At 42.6% G+C, this 19419-nt stretch overlaps 1 protein-coding gene across 3 annotated transcripts in view; it reads left to right on the forward strand.

Moving 5' to 3' along the window:
• Positions 1-354: 354 nt before the first annotated feature.
• The window catches only part of ube2o (ubiquitin-conjugating enzyme E2O), a 43497-nt gene continuing 24432 nt past the window's right edge, over positions 355-19419 (forward strand). For 2 of the 3 annotated variants that reach the window (XM_014337516.2, XM_005934484.3), the window contains exon 1: positions 356-900. In XM_014337516.2, coding sequence (XP_014193002.1) covers positions 469-900 — 432 coding nt within the window. In that variant the 5' untranslated portion in view covers positions 356-468. Of the gene's footprint in view, positions 901-19419 lie in introns of all 3 variants that reach the window. The other variant, XM_042225757.1, reaches the window with a different exon arrangement.

Consider the following 19419-nt stretch of genomic DNA (forward strand, 5'->3'; position numbering starts at 1 on the left):
CACACACACACACACACACACACACACACACAGAGAGAGAGAGAGAGAGATGTCTTTTTTAACTATCGTTACTTAGGAAAATATAATTTAAAAGGGAACATAGCTAAATATGATGAAATTTATAATAATAAATATTAGTAATTTACAGCAGAAAACGAAATGTAACCATTAAAATATTGGCGTAAAATAAAAATGTACACAATTAGAGTAAGTTAGAGAGTCTCCCATCAGCAGATTACGAATCATACTTTACGTACAGCCTGCGGTCTTTCTCGGTGGCTCCTGTTTCTGGCTCTCGGCGCCCCTCAGTGGTGACAGCGGGTACTGAGTGATGACGCTGCCACACTGCGCTTCTTACGTAGCCCGCGTAGCTACGTAAACACGTGCGCTTCGCTGCTTCCAGGTTACAGTTTTTTTTATTCCACCGTCATCCTCGCGCTCCAGCATCGCTCCCTGACAACAGCGGCGATGGCGGAGCCCGTAGCATCGGATGCAGCGGCCAAGACAGACGCAGCAGCAGCGGCATCATCACCCACACCGGGCCCCTCTCCCGTAGCCAGCCCGGGCTCCGAGCCTCCTTCCATGGCTCTCTCCCCCACCGCGGACGGCTCACAGCGGCTGCTCTTCTCCCACGACCTGGTCTCCGGACGATATCGCGGCTCAGTCCGGTTTGGCCTCGTACGGATGATCCACGGCGAGGAGGATTTTAACTCAGACTCGGACCTCGACGATGGCGGAGGGAGAGGCGGAGACGGCGGCGGCGGTGGAGGAGGCGGACGAGTACCGTGCGGTTCGGACACTGAGAGCGCCGTGGACACCCCAAGTCGGCCTCTCGGGAGGGGATTTGTCCGCGTCCAGTGGTACCCCGAAGGTGCGAAGCAGGACATCAGGGAGACAAAGGTACCACACAGCTGCTAACGTGCTTACTGTTTACCCCGGCAGTCGGTGGTTATCTCAGCCTGACGTCAGGACTGCTTTGTTTCACCTGCCTGTTGTGGTTTTTTGGAGAGGGGGGTGATCGGCGGACTTGTTACCCAAGCAGTCATCAGCTTCACCTGATCCATCAGACTAAAACCTGCAGCCTAGCTCGCTAATTGGCTAGCATTCAAGCACACAAGCTAGCTAGCAGTTTAGCTCGTAGCCTCATGTATTTCAGCTGGTCCCGGCAGGTTGAGCAGGGTTGATCCACCTGACTGCAGCCAGCTCGCTGCTAGTACACCAAACACACACACACCACTGACCGGACAGGTAGGGGCTTGCACAGGTCCTGTCAGGTGCACCTCCCTGCTTAGACACCTTACACCTATTGATTAGCTCATCCTTGACTCAGTGTAGATCCTCAGCTGGGTGTGACCTGGCCTGAGACCAAGCTTTGTGTGTGATAGAAGATCTCTTATTATTATATAAACATGCATATCTGAGTTGAACCTGATCCCAAGCACCGAGGTCAGACCAGGAGAACGAGGCTGTAATCGTTGCCCTGTCCCCTCTATCAGCTGCAGATGTTTTCCAGCTCAGTCACAATGAATGAGTTAGTTGAACAGCAGGGATTTAATTTGAAATTTTTAATTTCTTTAGAGCACATTTACTTTTCATTGCGTTTATTATTTACCTTAATTAGTTCAGAACATTGAAACCAAACTCGTGCTGCTTCTTTTGCATCATTGTGAGCATATTTTTGCATTTTTTTTTATTTTTTTTATTTTTTTTTGTTTATGGCTGCTGGTCATTTTAATATTTTAATATAATTTTGATAGTGCAGATATGCTGAACTGAGAATTTATAGTCTATGGCTGATAATTTCTAATGCTCCTCTATAGCAGGGTTTTACATATCTAACACTAACAATAATTGCTTCCACCCAATTATCTGCTCGATCTACCTCCATGCCTTGGGGTTCTGTAGTGTCCTTTTAGTCATTTGAATCCAAATCTTGTTGATTACTGTGCTTTGTATTTTCTCTGTCGTTTCAAATGTCAGGAACATTACCAAGAAGATTTGAATTAGTTTTTTGCATTAGTTCACACAGACCTAGAGACTGGATGGAGAGTGGTTGCTGGAGGTTGCTGTCTTTTGCAAACTGTATGCTGCGCCAATAACCTCCTTGTGGTTGCTGCAGTCGCCTATAGTTTGCATGGAAGGTGTCAACTTGCCCGTATTTGCCAACAAACCATTGAGCACTAGTGAAATTTACACTGCTCACCTTTAATGTAAGAGTTGTACCTTACTGCTGAAACCACCATGTTTCAAAAGGCGTAACTCTTTACTTTGAAGGCAAACATTAGCTATTAACACACAAGTGTTGCACTCTTCAGTTTCACTGCCACTTGGCGAATAATGAAGTCAGAGTCTTCTCTGCAAAGGACGAGTGACCACAGCAATCACAAAGAGCTTTTTGGTGCGGCACCCTGTCTGGGCATCAGCGCCTGGAGATTCGGTTAATTCATAGTTTCAGATCATCCTTAAGGACACTAAACCTAGTGTAGGTTATATTTTTTGGGAGGGGCTGTTAAGTGAAGAGGGTACAAAAAGGGTACAAAGATCAGGGAAGACTGTGCAAATGTCCTCACGCAGATTTGTTATGGGCCAGGTGCTTTACCCATGAGCTAAACCAGCACCCAAGAATTTAGACTCTTGCATCCCAAACAGTACAGTTGACATTATTTTAACTTTAATTAATTACATCACTCGTTGGTGGTGGTTGGACACTGTGAACCTGTATGTTAAAAATTCAGCTGTCATTGTTGATCAGTAGTTTGTTGATACTACCAGTATGTTCAACACTGGGGCGATTATGTGGAGTGCAACCAATATGAATCAATACCTTTTAACTGAGATATCAAGGTGATTGATTAAAATTCTGAAGGCTATTGAGGTATGAAATATAGATTTAGACTCCTGGACGCCATTCATTTGTTTTGAAGTTTAAAGTCTGCATTTATAAAGTAGACAGCAAATATTTGCAAACCTCTGGCGATTTCTCTGAGTGATTGCAGTCAGTCCAAATCAGACTGCAACAGCTTGTAGAAAGATTGCCACCCATCAGGTAGGTTGAACCCCCTGCGTCGTAATATTCCCAAAGTATTTGTATTTAATGTATTTATTTAATGAAATATTCATATTTGGCGCCCCTGTATCGAAACAATATAACAATGCAAAAATACACTGACACTATGCTGTATTGATTTTTTTTTTCTTTTTTTTCCTTTTTCTCACTCATAATAATTAACAGAGTACCACACAAAAGCATGAATGCCGGTAACAGTGCCAGACACTCAGATTTTAAGCTCTACAAAAATTGACCAGAGGAATCTAAATGGTCCGTAACACTTTGACTGTCTGGTGCAGTCAGCTGCTGCCTGTATTTGTCTAAGTGGCCACGCCCTGAACTCTAGCATCCTTTCTTCTTCTACTTTCAGCTGCTCCCTATATGGGTCTTCACATCTGCCTCCATCACACTCTATCCCTAGCATCCTCTTCTGTCTCATCAGCCCTCTGCATGTCCTCCTTCACTACGTCCATGAAACCTCCTCAACATCCTTTGTCATATATATCCACTGTCCCTCCTCTGCACATGGTCCAACCATCTCAGCCCTGCCTCTCTAACCTCTTCTCCAAAACCGTAACCAGAGCCGTCCCTCTGATAGCCTTATTTCTTCTGAGCATCTTCAACTCTGCCACCTCCAGGTTGACTCCCTTTATTTCTCTCCTCACAGCCATCTTTGAAACCTTCCCTTTTGCTTTAGCCACTATTCTTCTGTCACAAATCACCTGCGACACTCGTCTCCACCCACTCCACCCTGGATGAATTATAAAAAAAAAATCAGAGATTAAAACCATTTTTCTCCTGGGCAGTTAACATGCTTTTTAATGCTGTACATTTGAACATTTGAACATGGAAGTCTGTAGTGACTGGATTTTGGAGCCAGCCTCGAGGAACAGCAGTGTGGAGCGCTTCAGCATCAGACCTTGAATTCAGTCGAATCTGGACAGCACATATGTGATGTTGGTACAGAAAGTCGCTAACCTGCATCGGTATAAACTACAGTCTCAGCCTTCTAAAACCTCTTGTCAGCTTCAGTTCAGTTAGACATGTAAATTGCTGCGTACATCTTTGTGCAGTTTTACCATTTTACCACCAGATAATGAAGACGTTTTAGCAGGTGCAGACTTTGCAAACCTGTTGTTCTGTGCATCCTCTAAGCTTCTCTGGGGTTCTCCTGGGCTTTGTGGAAAAGGGTCACAGAGTTTAAAGGAGGACAGGCCTGGAACAAGCTCACACAGACTCATTTCAGAGACAGGATGTGACCAGAAGAAGCCTATTTTAGAGCCCAGCGCTGCCTTGCTTTGTCTTTCCAGTTAAATGAGAAAAGTTCTGGTCTGAGTGTCATTCAGACCTCAGTCAGAACAAAGGCAGAACGACGCGCCCCTTAAACAATGACGCTGATGTTTACGCAGCACCATGTCCTCTGTGTCGATGTGCACATGTATGGGTTTCATTGTGTGTCGTATTCGTGATTTCTCCTGTGCTTATCTGCACGCCCAGTCTCAGCAAGCTCATTTTGCATAAATCCTGAGAGTACAGTTTTACATCCTAATCAATCATTCATGATCACATCCTGCAGTATGCAAAGTTGCACATCTTCAAGGTGCTGTTTGCACAAAATTTCAACTTTTTATTTATTTATTTTTTTCTGCAGGCTGCACCTCATTTTCACTTCACGTTTTCTCTCAGGAGCGATCAGTGGAGAGAAAAGTGATGCTTAGAGTTACTCTCAGGTTTCATAAAGCGGACATTTTCACAGCGAAATAGGATTTTGGACATTGCGACCATTATGTGCAAACTCTAAATGATACAAGGCGATCAGTCTAATGTAGTTTCTTTGTTGCTTCATTTTAGCGCATGAAAGTGAAACCGTTCAAAGTTAAAATGATTGAAATGCTAAACTCTGCTTGCACAGCGAGGAAGCCTCGCAAAGATTTAAAATATACACAAACGTAGTGTTGCCAGAAACAGTATGAGATTAAACAAAGTGGTCAGTTTAATGAAGATTTGTCAGCAGGCGTGGTGCCCCATCGAGCAGCCTCGTACGCCACTGGTATTACTTCTGATATAAAAAACTATCAACGATTATGAGCTTATCTGCATGTTGCAGACTCTTTAAAAACTCTATCTGGGCTTTGTGGTCACCCTCCTGACTGACGTTACAACACGGTCCCATTGATTTTTAGTATAACGCACCTCGAGGAAGGGACAGTGAAAATGAAACGGCAAGCTTGCTGAGCTTGTGGTGTGAACGTGCATCATGTACGACATGTTCGGTGTTACTTTGTTTATTTAAAAATGCACCAGCGACATCAGTGTACATTTAAATAGCTATTTGGTGGGGGGGGGGATGTTTCCCTTTTACTTGCCATAGGGCCCCATTTACACATGAAACTAAAAAATAAAAAGAACAGACGCATTTTATTTGTTATCTACTTAATTTATGGTCTGTTTCATTTCAGCTCACTGCATGGCTTTACTGGATTTTGCAGCCATTTGCAGTTTCGCTCCTCTCCTCTGCTCTCTGTTTCACTGCATTTGTCACGAGCAGAGTAAAGGAAGTAAAGATAACGGAACAGTAAAAGCAGACGGCTGCGCTAAACATCTGAGAACATCCGTGTTTACTTTTAAGCCTGCCCGATATCTAATATGGTGAAGGGTGGGGACAATATGAGAAGCTGCGCTGCTGATGTTAAAGAGGTTGTCGCGGTCAGAGCGTTAGCAGCGGTCAGAGCGTTAGCAGCGGTCAGAGCGTTAGCAGCGGGCCAGAGCGTTAGCAGCGCATTAGCAGAGCGTTAGCAGCGGTCAGAGCGTTAGCAGCTCTCGACGCCATAAACTTTGAGTTGTTGTGCAATGTCAAGCCAATAAAACCATTCAATCGCACAAGAAAAACAACTGTTGTTATATGATTTAATTTATGATTACTTTTATGTGATTGTCAGTTTATGTATCACTCACAGATGTTAAATTACCGTATTTTTCGGGCCATAAGGCGCACAGGATTATAAGGGGCATTAAGTGAAACAAAACGGTCAGATAAGTCAAACTTTACTAAACTCATTCTTCTTGCTTCCTCCACTTCCGTACCATTGATTAATTAATGTGGAATTCTCTCGCAGCTGCTCTATTCCCATGTTGTTGCAGTATATTAATCACTAACCTCGTATTGTGGATGGATTATCTCAGTTGTTCTCCTGACTGAAGTTTACAGCACCCTGCCATGCGATTGCATTTGTCCCCAACCATTGGATCGAGTGGGGAAAAAAGTTAGAGTTCATCTTCTAGCTTCACTGTGTTTGCTATGCTAACATAGCTGTGACGCTGGTAATCACGTAGCACATCATTATATACCAGCTAGCCCAACTTCAGTAACCCTAAAAAGCCACTGCTGTTTAGTTTTCGGTCTTCATTTATGCTGTAAGTGATAGCAGAGCTGTACGTTTTAATTTTTTCAGAAATCTCTGTCAGGACATGGTATATCATGTTTAGGTGGAAACTAGCGAGCTAACTTCCTGCTAACTTTTAACTCCGTTAAATTTAATAAATTCTGTTTTCATGGATGCCTGGATGTTAAACTTAATTGTTACACCTGGTAAAGCAGCAACACTGATCATTTTATTACAGATGAAAGAATTTAGACAGTTTTTAACTCTCGAAGATGCGTCAGTGTTCGTTCGACTTCAGGTCCTGAAGCGGACGGAGTTTTGGACCCATATTACTCTCCGAGGCTCCTGATTACGGTAGCTCCGACAATCCATCAAGCGGTGCGGCTTCGTAGCTTACCAAAGTCCTACTAAAACATTTGCTGACAGATTTTTGTACCACATAAAATCGGTTCGAGGTCAGTAAGCACAACCAGAATTCATACATAAGGAAAATTAAAGGATTTTAAGTGCCTCATAGTGCAGAAAATACCCTATGTCTTAAAACATAACAATAGCAATAATTGACCTAAATAATGGATGACCTCATCTTCCGTGTTGTCAAACCTATGACACCATATACCAACTATACATACAGTGGGGCAAAAAAGTATTTAGTCAGCCACTGATTGTGCAAGTTCCCCCACCTAAAATGATGACAGAGGTCAGTAATTTGCACCAGAGGTACACTTCAACTGTGAGAGACAGAATGTGAAAAAAAAATCCATGAATCCACATGGTAGGATTTGTAAAGAATTTATTCGTAAATCAGGGTGGAAAATAAGTATTTGGTCAATAACAAAAATACAACTCAATACTTTGTAACATAACCTTTGTTGGCAATAACAGAGGTCAAACGTTTACTATAGGTCTTTACCAGGTTTGCACACACAGTAGCTGGTATTTTGGCCCATTCCTCCATGCAGATCTTCTCGAGAGCAGTGATGTTTTGGGGCTGTCGCCGAGCAACACGGACTTTCAACTCCCGCCACAGATTTTCTATGGGGTTGAGGTCTGGAGACTGGCTAGGCCACTCCAGGACTTTCAAATGCTTCTTACGGAGCCACTCCTTTGTTGCCCGGGCGGTGTGTTTTGGATCATTGTCATGTTGGAAGACCCAGCCTCGTTTCATCTTCAAAGTTCTCACTGATGGAAGGAGGTTTTGGCTCAAAATCTCACGATACATGGCCCCATTCATTCTGTCCTTAACACGGATCAGTCGTCCTGTCCCCTTGGCAGAAAAACAGCCCCATAGCATGATGTTTCCACCCCCATGCTTCACAGTAGGTATGGTGTTCTTGGGATGCAACTCAGTATTCTTCTTCCTCCAAACACGACGAGTTGAGTTTATACCAAAAAGTTCTACTTTGGTTTCATCTGACCACATGACATTCTCCCAATCCTCTGCTGTATCATCCATGTGCTCTCTGGCAAACTTCAGACGGGCCTGGACATGCACTGGCTTCAGCAGCGGAACACGTCTGGCACTGCGGGATTTGATTCCCTGCCGTTGTAGTGTGTTACTGATGGTGACCTTTGTTACTTTGGTCCCAGCTCTCTGCAGGTCATTCACCAGGTCCCCCCGTGTGGTTCTGGGATCTTTGCTCACCGTTCTCATGATCATTTTGACCCCACGGGATGAGATCTTGCGTGGAGCCCCAGATCGAGGGAGATTATCAGTGGTCTTGTATGTCTTCCATTTTCTGATGATTGCTCCCACAGTTGATTTTTTCACACCAAGCTGCTTGCCTATTGTAGATTCACTCTTCCCAGTCTGGTGCAGGTCTACAATACTTTTCCTGGTGTCCTTCGAAAGCTCTTTGGTCTTGGCCATGGCGGAGTTTGGAGTCTGACTGTTTGAGGCTGTGGACAGGTGTCTTTTATACAGATGATGAGTTCAAACAGGTGCCATTCATACAGGTAACGAGTGGGGGACAGAAAAGCTTCTTACAGAAGACGTTACAGGTCTGTGAGAGCCAGAGATTTTCCTTGTTTGAGGTGACCAAATACTTATTTTCCACCCTAATTTACGAATAAATTCTTTACAAATCCTACCATGTGAATTCATGGATTTTTTTTTTCACATTCTGTCTCTCACAGTTGAAGTGTACCTCTGGTGCAAATTACTGACCTCTGTCATCATTTTAAGTGGGGGAACTTGCACAATCGGTGGCTGACTAAATACTTTTTTGCCCCACTGTACCTGACCACATCACCACCACCAGGTGGTGCTTTTTGAGTGTTTCCGCCAAGACCGTCTCTCTGGACATGTCGGAAGACACAAACTCTACTGGCGATTACAGTTTTTGGTCTCCTGACCAAGCAAACAGAGCTGGGATGTTCAGGAACGTGCTTGAATCTGAAAATCAGCAGGAAATTCCAACAAACTGCAGTCCAGCAGCTCTGGGAAATGTAAGCAATGGATGTGATGTATCCATCCAAGAGCACCAACCAAAACTTGTGCTTTCTGATCTTTGGTGACTTTTAATTCAGGTAGGTGGAATTGTTCTCTCTGAGGAAGGAAACGGCCTTTCCCTTTTCGTGGTGCTAAAACTTCATACGATGGAGTCTGCTTCCACTTTCAGACAGCGTGCTGAATTTTTGTCATGGGTCATTAATTAACATCAGCCCATCATGCTCAGACCAACCTCACTGAAATAGTGAATTACACCATGAGAAAGTGAATTTAAAAAAAAAAAAAAAATGTTGACTGGAAATGAGACATGCTGACAGTTTAGTCCCAGGTGGCTGTTATGGTAATGTGCAGGCTTTTTCTGTACCCTGGGAATGGTTTCATCCCACCTTCTGCTCTCAGAGTCAGTTGAATTGTCAGGGCTTTCTTGGCGTGCTGTCATATGATGAGCTCCCACTTTCGCTGCTCTTGCCCGTTACAATGCCCTCGAGTTAGCAGCATTATGCATTCATTAAGGTTCACTGCTCTGAATACAAATCAGACTGATCTGATTTGTGATTAATAAATTCCACTCGGCTGCTCGCAGTGCTTGACCCCATGGTGAAATAAGGAAATAAAACATTAGCATTTTGTCGCTTATGCTAAGCCATTATCGTTATGTTGCAACTGAAACACGAAGTTCTGGATCAATAGACATAAATAAATCCCGGTGAATAGGGAGACTCCAGGTCTTACTGCATTTATTTTTGCCTTTTCATCATGCTGGAAGGTTTTTCTTTTTTTCTGTTTGTTTTAAAGGCACTGCTGAGCAAGTTATTTAGGGAAGCTTGATGCTGCGTTTATATGGGAACCTTTTCTTTGGATTGTCCTTCAACTCAAAGTGCTCTCAAATTATTACTGAATAGTTTTGGTAGACTTGTGACTTGCACACAGAACCTTTTGGCAGCTGTAGCAGTCCGTCTGTGCAGGTTTCTTCTGTTTGGTCTACGGGGGGAACAGTTCTGCAGTTTTGTACCACAACTCCAATTTTCTTGTACCACAGTCGCTATGTGGTGCTGTTAAAACATGCCAGTCTGGTGAAACCTGGAATTTTGAAAAATCATGCAGGTCCTGAGTGAATAGCAATTTTTAACAAAGTACATAAAAAGGAATAAGTGTACATATCCCAACATACAGTACATTCAAGCATGTTTAGCATGGGTTCAAGCCTGATCATGTAGAGCTTAGTTTGTAATTAATAAAATTAAAAATTTTGGATCTCACTGGAAAAGATCTGCTGATCTGACTCCTGCTAGTTTATAGCAGATTTGTGTTACGTCATACTAGTTGCTGGATGGAAGAAAATGCAAATGTATAAGAGAAATCATGGTTACATAAGCTATTTGTTTTTTGTTTTGTTTTTTTTTTTGATAATAAGATGACTACTTTGTTATTAGGAAATCATGAACACCCCTACAAGGGCGGGGGTTATATTCACTGTATGCTATCCTTAGCATGGAAACAGTGATGGCAGCCATCAGTCTGTTTGTCTCTCAGGCTTATAGTTTAACAAATTCTTGTGTGAACAACAGGTTTATTGCTCTTGTTTGCAGCAGATGAGGGGAAAAATCCATCAAAATTTCAAGTGGGAGGAAGAGCTGAATGCTGTAACCGCAGGGTGACTCCCATCTGTCAACCTGGCCCTCCACCCTGCCCCCATCCATCCAGCTACACAAGTGTGGTCAACCCCCCCCAGCTGACCTACACAATAGAAACATGTCTTTCCCTGTGTGGGCTGACTGCTGATTTACACTCGGGCCACTGCACCACACGGTTTTCTTTCACCTCTTATCCATCTTCTGGTCATGATCACATACATTGCTTTTAGTCCCATCGAGCCCTCGCCTCTTCAAAAGCATTTTAGCTGCAGCGCTGCCGAGCACTTGAAGAGATCATCTTACTGCTGAAATGCGTTTAAAACACGAGGTCGGGCTGTATTTTTATTTTTTTTTATTTCTGGTTCTTCTGTTAAACACGTGGAGGCTAAACAAAGTGACTGTAAATCGATCACCGAGGACAGTATTTCAAGAAATGCACTGAGTAATCTGACCGAGTAGAATAGGTGTGATTAGCTTTAGGGGTGGGAATTAGCAATGTAATGATACAAATTATACAAAAACTCATTACATGGCAAGCAAGCAGTAATGTTTGTGGCTAAAAATGACGCCAGTGGTGGAGGTCTGAATGAGAGGGTCCATGTTCTAGTCTTTACCACAGTTCTATCACTTTATAACAGCTGTACGAAGAGGCTTGAAATTTTATTCCTGGGGTGTGGCTGCTCTGACTGACAGGTCGATGGACAGCCTGTGTGTGTTTGGCTTCACCTCTGCTTATTCAAGTTACCAAACTTGTGGTGCATTTGTAGCTCGGTGATCTAACGATAACATGGCTTGCATTCATAGACTGTATATAAAGGATGGCTCTAACTAAAGGGTCTGAAAAGTGGAGATGGTGCAAAGTGTCTTACATTTGCATCTTTCCTAAGCAGGCCAGCAGACAACGACTCCTGTGGTTGCAGGAAGGGGTTTGTGTGGATGCCTCCCTGTTTGTTTCTTACATAGATGAAAATGACACTCTGTTGGATTACACAAATATTTTAAGTGTTCATTCACTTCGCTGTGGTGTCAGACTGCGTGTGTCGTCCTTATTGATTAAGCTTGATTAGTTGATAAAGCAGCAAACACAGTTACTGTCTGGACTGAGCGGATGATATTAATCACATTGCTTATCTCCACTTGTTTAGTCTGCTCAGCTTGTTTAAAACCTAAATCATTTATTCTGCCAGTTCCTCTGCGTTTAACCTGCCGCAATTCAAGTTGGATTTAATCAAACGTTTTTGTTTTTAAAAATTAAAAAAGTAGGATCAGTAGAATTTGATTAAGTCCTTCAGAGCTGTGGTCTTAAGTCTTTTAAAGGTCACCTGAGTGTTGCCGATTGTCAAAACAGCTACTCTGATGTCGCACACTGCTCAGCACTAATACCCATCAGATGACTGTATGCATCCGTCAGTGGAGTTTGCTCAGAAGCCTCCTGCAGGTGCTCGTGGTAGGCTGGCAGACGTTGGCGTAATCTGGGACATGAAGCTGTTGCCAAGGCCCGCCCAACGGAGCTTTGGAGCCCAGAGCCTTGGTTATGGTTTGTGCAGGTGCCAGGCAGGGAAACAAACAGACGAGGGGCAGGGCACCAGCCACCGTACTGTACGCTTCCTCGAAGAACAGTGAAGCAGCTGCAGCGCTGCACTGCAGCTGCTCATCACACCTGAAGAAATCCTCCTAAAATTGCATGAAGTTCTTTTTCTTTAATGCTGACTGTACATGCTGCAGCAGGTAGCTGCAAAAGTCTGTGAATAGTGGATGCAAACATCTGTTTTGTGTTCATCCCTCAAGAAAATGTTCAGGTTAAAGTTATTTCTTTGTCTTCTTGGAGATGGTTTCTGACTGGTAAAACACGAGCTTCACGACTAGAACAGTTATGCAGTGTTTAGACCTATTTTTATTGGATCAGGAGAAAATCTGAAAATGTTGCTCGTCAACATTAAATCATGTTTAGTCAACTTGCTGTCTTGTTTGAATTGTTCGGGGAAAAATAAATCAGAAACTTCTCATTTTTTTTCTTTGAAACTGTCATTTTGTGCGTTACTGTTACACTAAAGTAGTTCAAGTTTATTACGTTTATTCATAAGCACATTTTAAAATGAACAAAGTGCTGTGCATGCTGAAGGAAAGACAACTTAACTGTATGATAACAGGGGGAAGAAAATGGGAAAAACTTCTAACCAGTTTTAAATAAAATGCAAATCAATCCGTGTACTATTGCGTCGAAACGTCAAAAATAAATAGACACGAAGCAATAACTTTGAGGACTCCTCGGCTGCTGTTTTCAACCATCAATTACCCATAAACACACGAGCAGCGAGTGCAGCTCATGCTGTACTGAGTGTGTGATAGTTTATTGATTTGACAGCATTTGATGGTGCTCTAGACAGCACACGACTACGATGCTGCTAAATGTGCGGTGACTTTGCTTTGTTGTCTTATCCATCAGAGCAATCATGAAAACGCAGACAGACATGGAGGATGTCTAGGTAGGTTGTGATGAAGCTGCTCAGCAGGTAAAGGAAGGATATGTCTGATGTTTTTCTTTTTCACCTTTTAGACCTCCTCCTCGGGGGTCATGGCTTTTAGAGTGCAACCAGTTTGTTGTTAAAGTGTGAAATGGACGGGACAAGCTGTGAATCTGCTGTGCTCTCTGAAGACTTCAGGCCTCATGGATCATCTTGCTCTGTTATCCTCCTTCCATTTAAGCTACATCCAAGTTGTTACAGACTGTATGAGGGTTTGGGCAATTTAGTTATTTTTTTTTAAAATCGACCTTTTAAAATGTGGGTAAACACTGGTGCTGTGTTAATTTGCAGAGTTTGGCTAATCGTGGCACCAGCAGCCATCTGTTCCTGCTGGTTAAAGTCCATGTTGCCTGTTGGGAATTTGGTTACACATTGCTCTGGTGCAGTGCCAGTTTATTCTGACACAGCCTACATTAAACTTCATTTTCACTGAGATGTTGTCAGACCGAGCTGGTTAAACTAGATGTCCAGCAGGTATTCAGACCTGCCCACGACCAGGACGGGGAGTAAAATCAGACTAGCTCACTAGTCTAAAGTCATGAAACAGTCAAACCTGAGTAGTCTAATGGATGAGGTTAAACACTGTCTGTACTAATATGGTGTAAATCAAAGAACCGTTGAAGCCGTTGGTTACATTCGGTTTTAACTGAAGTCTGATCTCAGATTAGTTTGAGTGGGGCTAACGTTAGCCTTCTCTGCTGCTTGGTTAACAGATGCATAGAACACCAACTGATGTGTAATGTATGAGGTCACGGTTTTCTTACTGTAACCCGGGAGGTGAATTTTGTTTCCTGTCTGCCGTGTCTACAGTGAGCAGACATGCTTGCACGAGAGACGAGCGCAGACAGGAACCTTAATCCCTGCATTAATTCCACTGTTGTCAGCACTGTGTTCAAACTTGAAAGTGAAACATGCGTGTTCCTCATCACGACTTGTCAGACTTGTCGTTCAAGCTTTTACAGAAAAGTGACTAAAGTGTTCATTTAGACATAAAATCATCAGTTCTGATGATTTTAAAGGATAAAAGGTGCCTGTTGTGTCTGAGAGGTTTTTTTTGTTTTTTTTTGTTTTTCTTTTTTCAAACGTGTCTCTATCTCCGTCCCACCCTTCTTCATTTCTCTCGCTCCCCTGCGTTCTCCTCATCTCCCCCACCTCCCACCACCTCCTTCACCTTCTCCACCTTCTCATTAACAGCAGCTGCATTCACAGCTTTTTCATTCTGAATAAAATCAGCTGTTGTGGGATGTGATTTTCATATAATCTGGTGTTTACATGCTCTGACGCAGTTAAATGGACAGAATAACGTCATGTTCACTGCAGCGCTTGTTATTGTGACTCATTTCTTTCATTTTTTTTAAGGTAGAGCTAATGTGCTTCTCTCTGATTTCAGCCTCACTTTTATGGTTACTCATATTGATACGAAGTAGTTTAATTATTAGTGCGTGTTCAACTATGCGCTAAAAGCTCAGACTTTTTAAATTCTTTTATTTATTTTTATATGTATGATGTCAAGAGTGGATGTCCTCATACCCACCAAACGTTCTGTTTCATGAGGGGCAGCCAATCAGTGATGTGAGGGCTGATTATGGAGACTGACTGTAAAGGCAGAGAAGCTAAAAGGGTTTGTTCTAAAAGGCTCAAAATAAGACAAATGAGGAGTATTTTGATTTGTGAATCATGCAAAGCTACTCTTACTGAGTCCAAGAAAGCCCCTGGAAATATACACCAAAGGTCCACTTCAAGGGTTTGTAATAAAAGTCAGAGTAATTTTAGTCTAGTTTTTAGACTACCACACTAGTTTCTTTACATTTTTAATATGTTTTGGACCTGTTCGCTCTTTATTATTTTTGTTTAAATTTTGTATCGATATTTCTTTTCCTTCATACAGCTAGCCAGCCGTCCGCAGAGCCGTGTTAGAGACTGTTGATGTAATGTGGTGCTGACTGGATGGGATAATGGAACACACACACACACACACACACACACACACACACACACACACACAGGAATAGCTGCACTCTGAGGTGACTTGCCTTGCTTAAGGAGCCAGCCTCCTTTCCTCCTCACTCTCTCTCCCTCCTTCATCTTCCCATCCTCCCTGTTTTCCTCTGCAGTGTTGGTCCTGCCCAGTGGGGAGACAGTCTACTTTCTCCCGCTCGCTCTTCCCCTTTGTATTTCCATTTTACTATCTGCTGTTTTTGCTGCACTCTTGTCTATTTCTGGCTCCTGCTTTTTCTGGTTTCCTCACTCTCTGTCTCTCTCCTGGGACTTGTCTCGATCTCCCACTTGTTGGGCTGGCTGCTTTCTCGTCTGTACCACGTTCACAGCTCATCCTCATTTTCTCCCCGTCACACCCTGTCTCCAGCTCCTTGCGCCCTCCTCCCCTTCGGCATCTTCTCTCCTGACGTTTTTTTCTTTTCTTTTTCCCCACATCCATTTCTTTGTCTTAATGATTGACTCTCGAGTATCCTCCACCACCCTCTTCCTGTCTCCATCTTCTATTCTCCACCTTTTTGTGACTGCATTTTCTTCTTTTTCTTTTTGCTACTCATTTCCCTGCTGATATACAGTACAGCGCTCTATCTTGCGGCTCTTAGTGCTCCTTGTTGGGTTTTTTTTCTTCTTTTTTTTGTTCATCTCTCAAATTACACAGCAAGGAGATTGCTCTATAATAGATACTGTGCTATTAGTCCTTCTGTCGATCCCCTGTGGTCTTCATCGGTAAAAGGATTTGTGCCTTCTCTGTTTTTAATAGAGCCGTGCACCCTTCCTGTGTCCAAATCAATAGGCTTCAGCTAGGCTGTCCTGCAGCAGCAAGAAGAGTTATGAGCGTGTGAGGATTTATTGGTGATGCAGTTTATTGCCTTATAAACAAAACTGCAAAGACTAATCATTGATCTTTCTTTTTTTTTTTTTGCTTCATCACTTTTAAATAAACTCAGGATTACTGTATTTACTTTATTTTAAGATCACCATCCTTGTAGAATCAGTGTCTGATGTGAGAACCTCATTGTGCAGCATCAGACAGCCAATCAGAAAGCTGTGACAGCAGTTCTTCAGACTAGTGTGAGAGCGAGAGGCTTTAATGTGCACAAACCAACCCACACAAGTTCAAAGGGTCTCCTAACGGTATTGTAATTAGTGCTGAATTAGTAGCAGCCTGTAGTGTTTAGCAGTTAGTTAGTGTGTATCACAGTTATTACTAGAATTCTTTTCATAGCCCCTTTACATACGCCAGCTGTCAAGTTAATGTCTGCAGAGCTGTTTTAACTTTTAACACATTCGCAAAGTTATTATACGCCTCATTCACGCACAATCGCATGCATTCATACAAGCCTAAGATTCACATACCCACACTCTGATGGATGCATCAGGGGCAACTCGGGGTTCAGCATCTTACCCAAGGATACTTCGACATGGGGATTAAACTATCAACCTTTTGATTAGTAGACAACGTGGTGGAGCAGGACATTAGCTAATGCTATGTCTGTGGCTACTTCATTAGGAGGACATCACAAAATATTTACATAAATGTAAAATGAGTGGAAATTTATCATAATGTTTTTTCTGAGTCCTATGAGATTTTAATCAGTGGCGTTGATGAAAATGAAACCAGTGATCCCACGCTGACTCACCGTGTCATTATGTTTAGATGCTTAATAGAGACGTGCTTGGCAGAGGAACTGGCAAACTGTGTCAAAGATTAAGGTACTTTGTCTTTGCTGAAAGATAAAAACAAATAGAATTTGGTGACTGTTATAACAGCACAGAATGAAATTGGCTTTTAAAAGACACAAAAATGGTAGGAAAACTGTGTCAGTGTAACGCAATGGTTACAGTCACAAAACCGTAGTGTATACAAACATTGGCTTGTTGTTATGGCAACAGGTTTGATGATCAGTAAATCATTGGGATCACAGTAATCTGTAAGTCATTGGGAACCAAAGTTGTAATTGAAGGTGAAAACAGATTAAATGCTCAGCCCTAATTATGAACATAAACCATCAGGCTCTGAAAAGCTGCTACAAACAACATCTAAAATGTTTTATATGACCCTGTTTCCTTTGAGACGGTTACATCAGTCGCTTCTACACCACACATATCTGATCCAGAGGCTGTTCACATTAACTCAACACGGACGCGTTTCAGTTTTATCCATAATCAGCTTCAGCAGACCCACAGTGCAGAGTCTGACATTGTTCCATTCTACTGTGAAGTCTTAATTAATTACTAATTAATTAATGAATTATATAAACTAACGATCAGTTTTTGGAAGTGGACAAATGCTGTTGGTGCACTGTTAAATGCAACAAGTGAGAAAAGACTGCAGCACCACTCAAAGACTGACTGTGATGAGTCAGCTCAACATCATGAAACTACTCACAACACAGCTCGTGTTTTGATATATGAGCTAATTTAGCTTTTGATTCAGCTACTGCATGGGGCGAAGCTCTGCCCGTGCATGTAGGTCTGTTATTATCAGGGCGACCTGCTTAGCGAAGTCATTTAAGTATTTTTGAGTCACAAATAAATAAAACTTTCAATACATTTTTTTTTTTTTAAATTAGCTTGCACATGTAATTTACATCGTCCTGACGGACCTACTGTACATTTACATCTGAGTGTACTGGCTTTACCTGAAACGTTTTTAACTTGCATGGATGTGGATTTGCATCAGTTCACCTCTTTAGTTCACGTCGTGTTTGATGTGAACGAGCTTAGTCTTTCTCAATGGTCATCCCAACCTTTATGTGAGGTTTTGGTGTATCTGGTTTGTTTGATACTTGGATGTCTACATGATTGAGAAAAGTTAATACCTCTTCTGGACTTCTGAAATCTTGCTGCTCACAAATAGTCCAGCATGCAGTGAGGTAATAATCCCATTGAGATTCCACATAGGGATTTTGATTACGAGTCATAATATTTTAATCATCCAAAGCAGACTCGCCCCCCCCCGGAGTCGCGGAAAAGAACTACCGTGCCCACAGTCCTAAATTGAAACCATATCTGTGATTGGTGGAAGTCTCTGTTACCATGGAAATGTTTCTACCTGTGAAGACAGGTAGCTTAATAAACGGTAAACTTCAGAAATGGCGAGAGTGGTGATTGCTGTAGAGCATGAAGCACTGTGCTACATTGATAACAAGGATAAAATATATACAAAAAAATTATACAACAACGGGATGATTAATAGGTTCAAATTCAAGAAGTTCATCCAGAGTGAGTATCTGCGTATGTCTAGAATTGCAATGCATTCTGGGATGAGCAGGTTTTTTTGGTTTTTTTTTTTTTTCACAGTTAAAAAGTAGTTCTTCACACAGTCTTGTACCTTGTACCTATTTAGCTCAGAACAAGCAGGAACTATGAAATATGAACCTATAGTAGCTCTGCAACAGATTACCTGAATTGTAGAACTTGGCTTACTCAGTTACTGAGTATGCTAACACACTGCTTTTAAACCAGTTTCAGCCAACTCTTTGTGCACTTACAAAACATTGAAGTCATTCACATAAAAACAACTCAGCAGCCACCCAGAGCACAGTTCTCACAGGATCCACGTAACCCAGAAGGCCTCACTTGCTCTTTTACAGTTTGTTTGTCTCTTCTTCATCCATCCATTCACTTCCGCTTATCCTTTTCAGGGTCGCGGGGGGCGCTGGAGCCTATCCCAGCTATCATAGGGCGAGAGGCGGGGTACACCCTGGACAGGTCGCCAGTCTGTCGCAAGGCTAACACACAGGGACAAACAACCATTCGCACTCACATTCATGTCTCTTCTTTCAAAACTGCAAATTATTTTTTTCGATTTTTCTCCCAAACGCCACTGAGCTGAAGCATAGTTTGCCTGTGGCTGAAGGCGGAGGTGCAGGATGTAGCTGTGCTACGTCGCACCTTCATTATCACAAATTTTTAGCAGCATCTGTGGGTGGAATTTCACCTTCTGGCTTCATATTCAGTGAAGTTAGCCGTGTGTGGAGAGAAATGTTACCTGTTACTACTGAATGCGCCCGTGTTTGTGGCTCGGGTGTCTTCTTTGTGTGGACAACAGAGTGAAGGAGAAGTGAGCCCGGTATAGAAAGCTGTCTGTCAGAGAGCAGGCGTGGCCCCCAAGCTGCAGTTCTCTGCAGCATCCATCTTCCTCTCCATCTTTGTGCTGCACCTGAATAATGACTCGTGCAAATCAGGCTGGAAAATCAAAGCCTCCATCGATTCTTGTTATCAATCTGGCCACTTCTGCCCTAAAAGCATGGATGAAGAGACAACCAAGGTTGCTGCTCTTCTTTTTTCCGAGGCAAGTGCCACACACAAACATTTTTATTTTTTTTTTCCCTTTTTGTTGTCGGAGTCTGTGCCCACCACCTCATCATACCGCCTC

This window comes from Haplochromis burtoni, unplaced genomic scaffold (assembly GCF_018398535.1).
Source record: "Haplochromis burtoni strain Fernald_Lab_line unplaced genomic scaffold, NCSU_Asbu1 Contig_181, whole genome shotgun sequence".
NCBI classification, from domain to species: Eukaryota; Metazoa; Chordata; class Actinopteri; order Cichliformes; family Cichlidae; genus Haplochromis; species Haplochromis burtoni.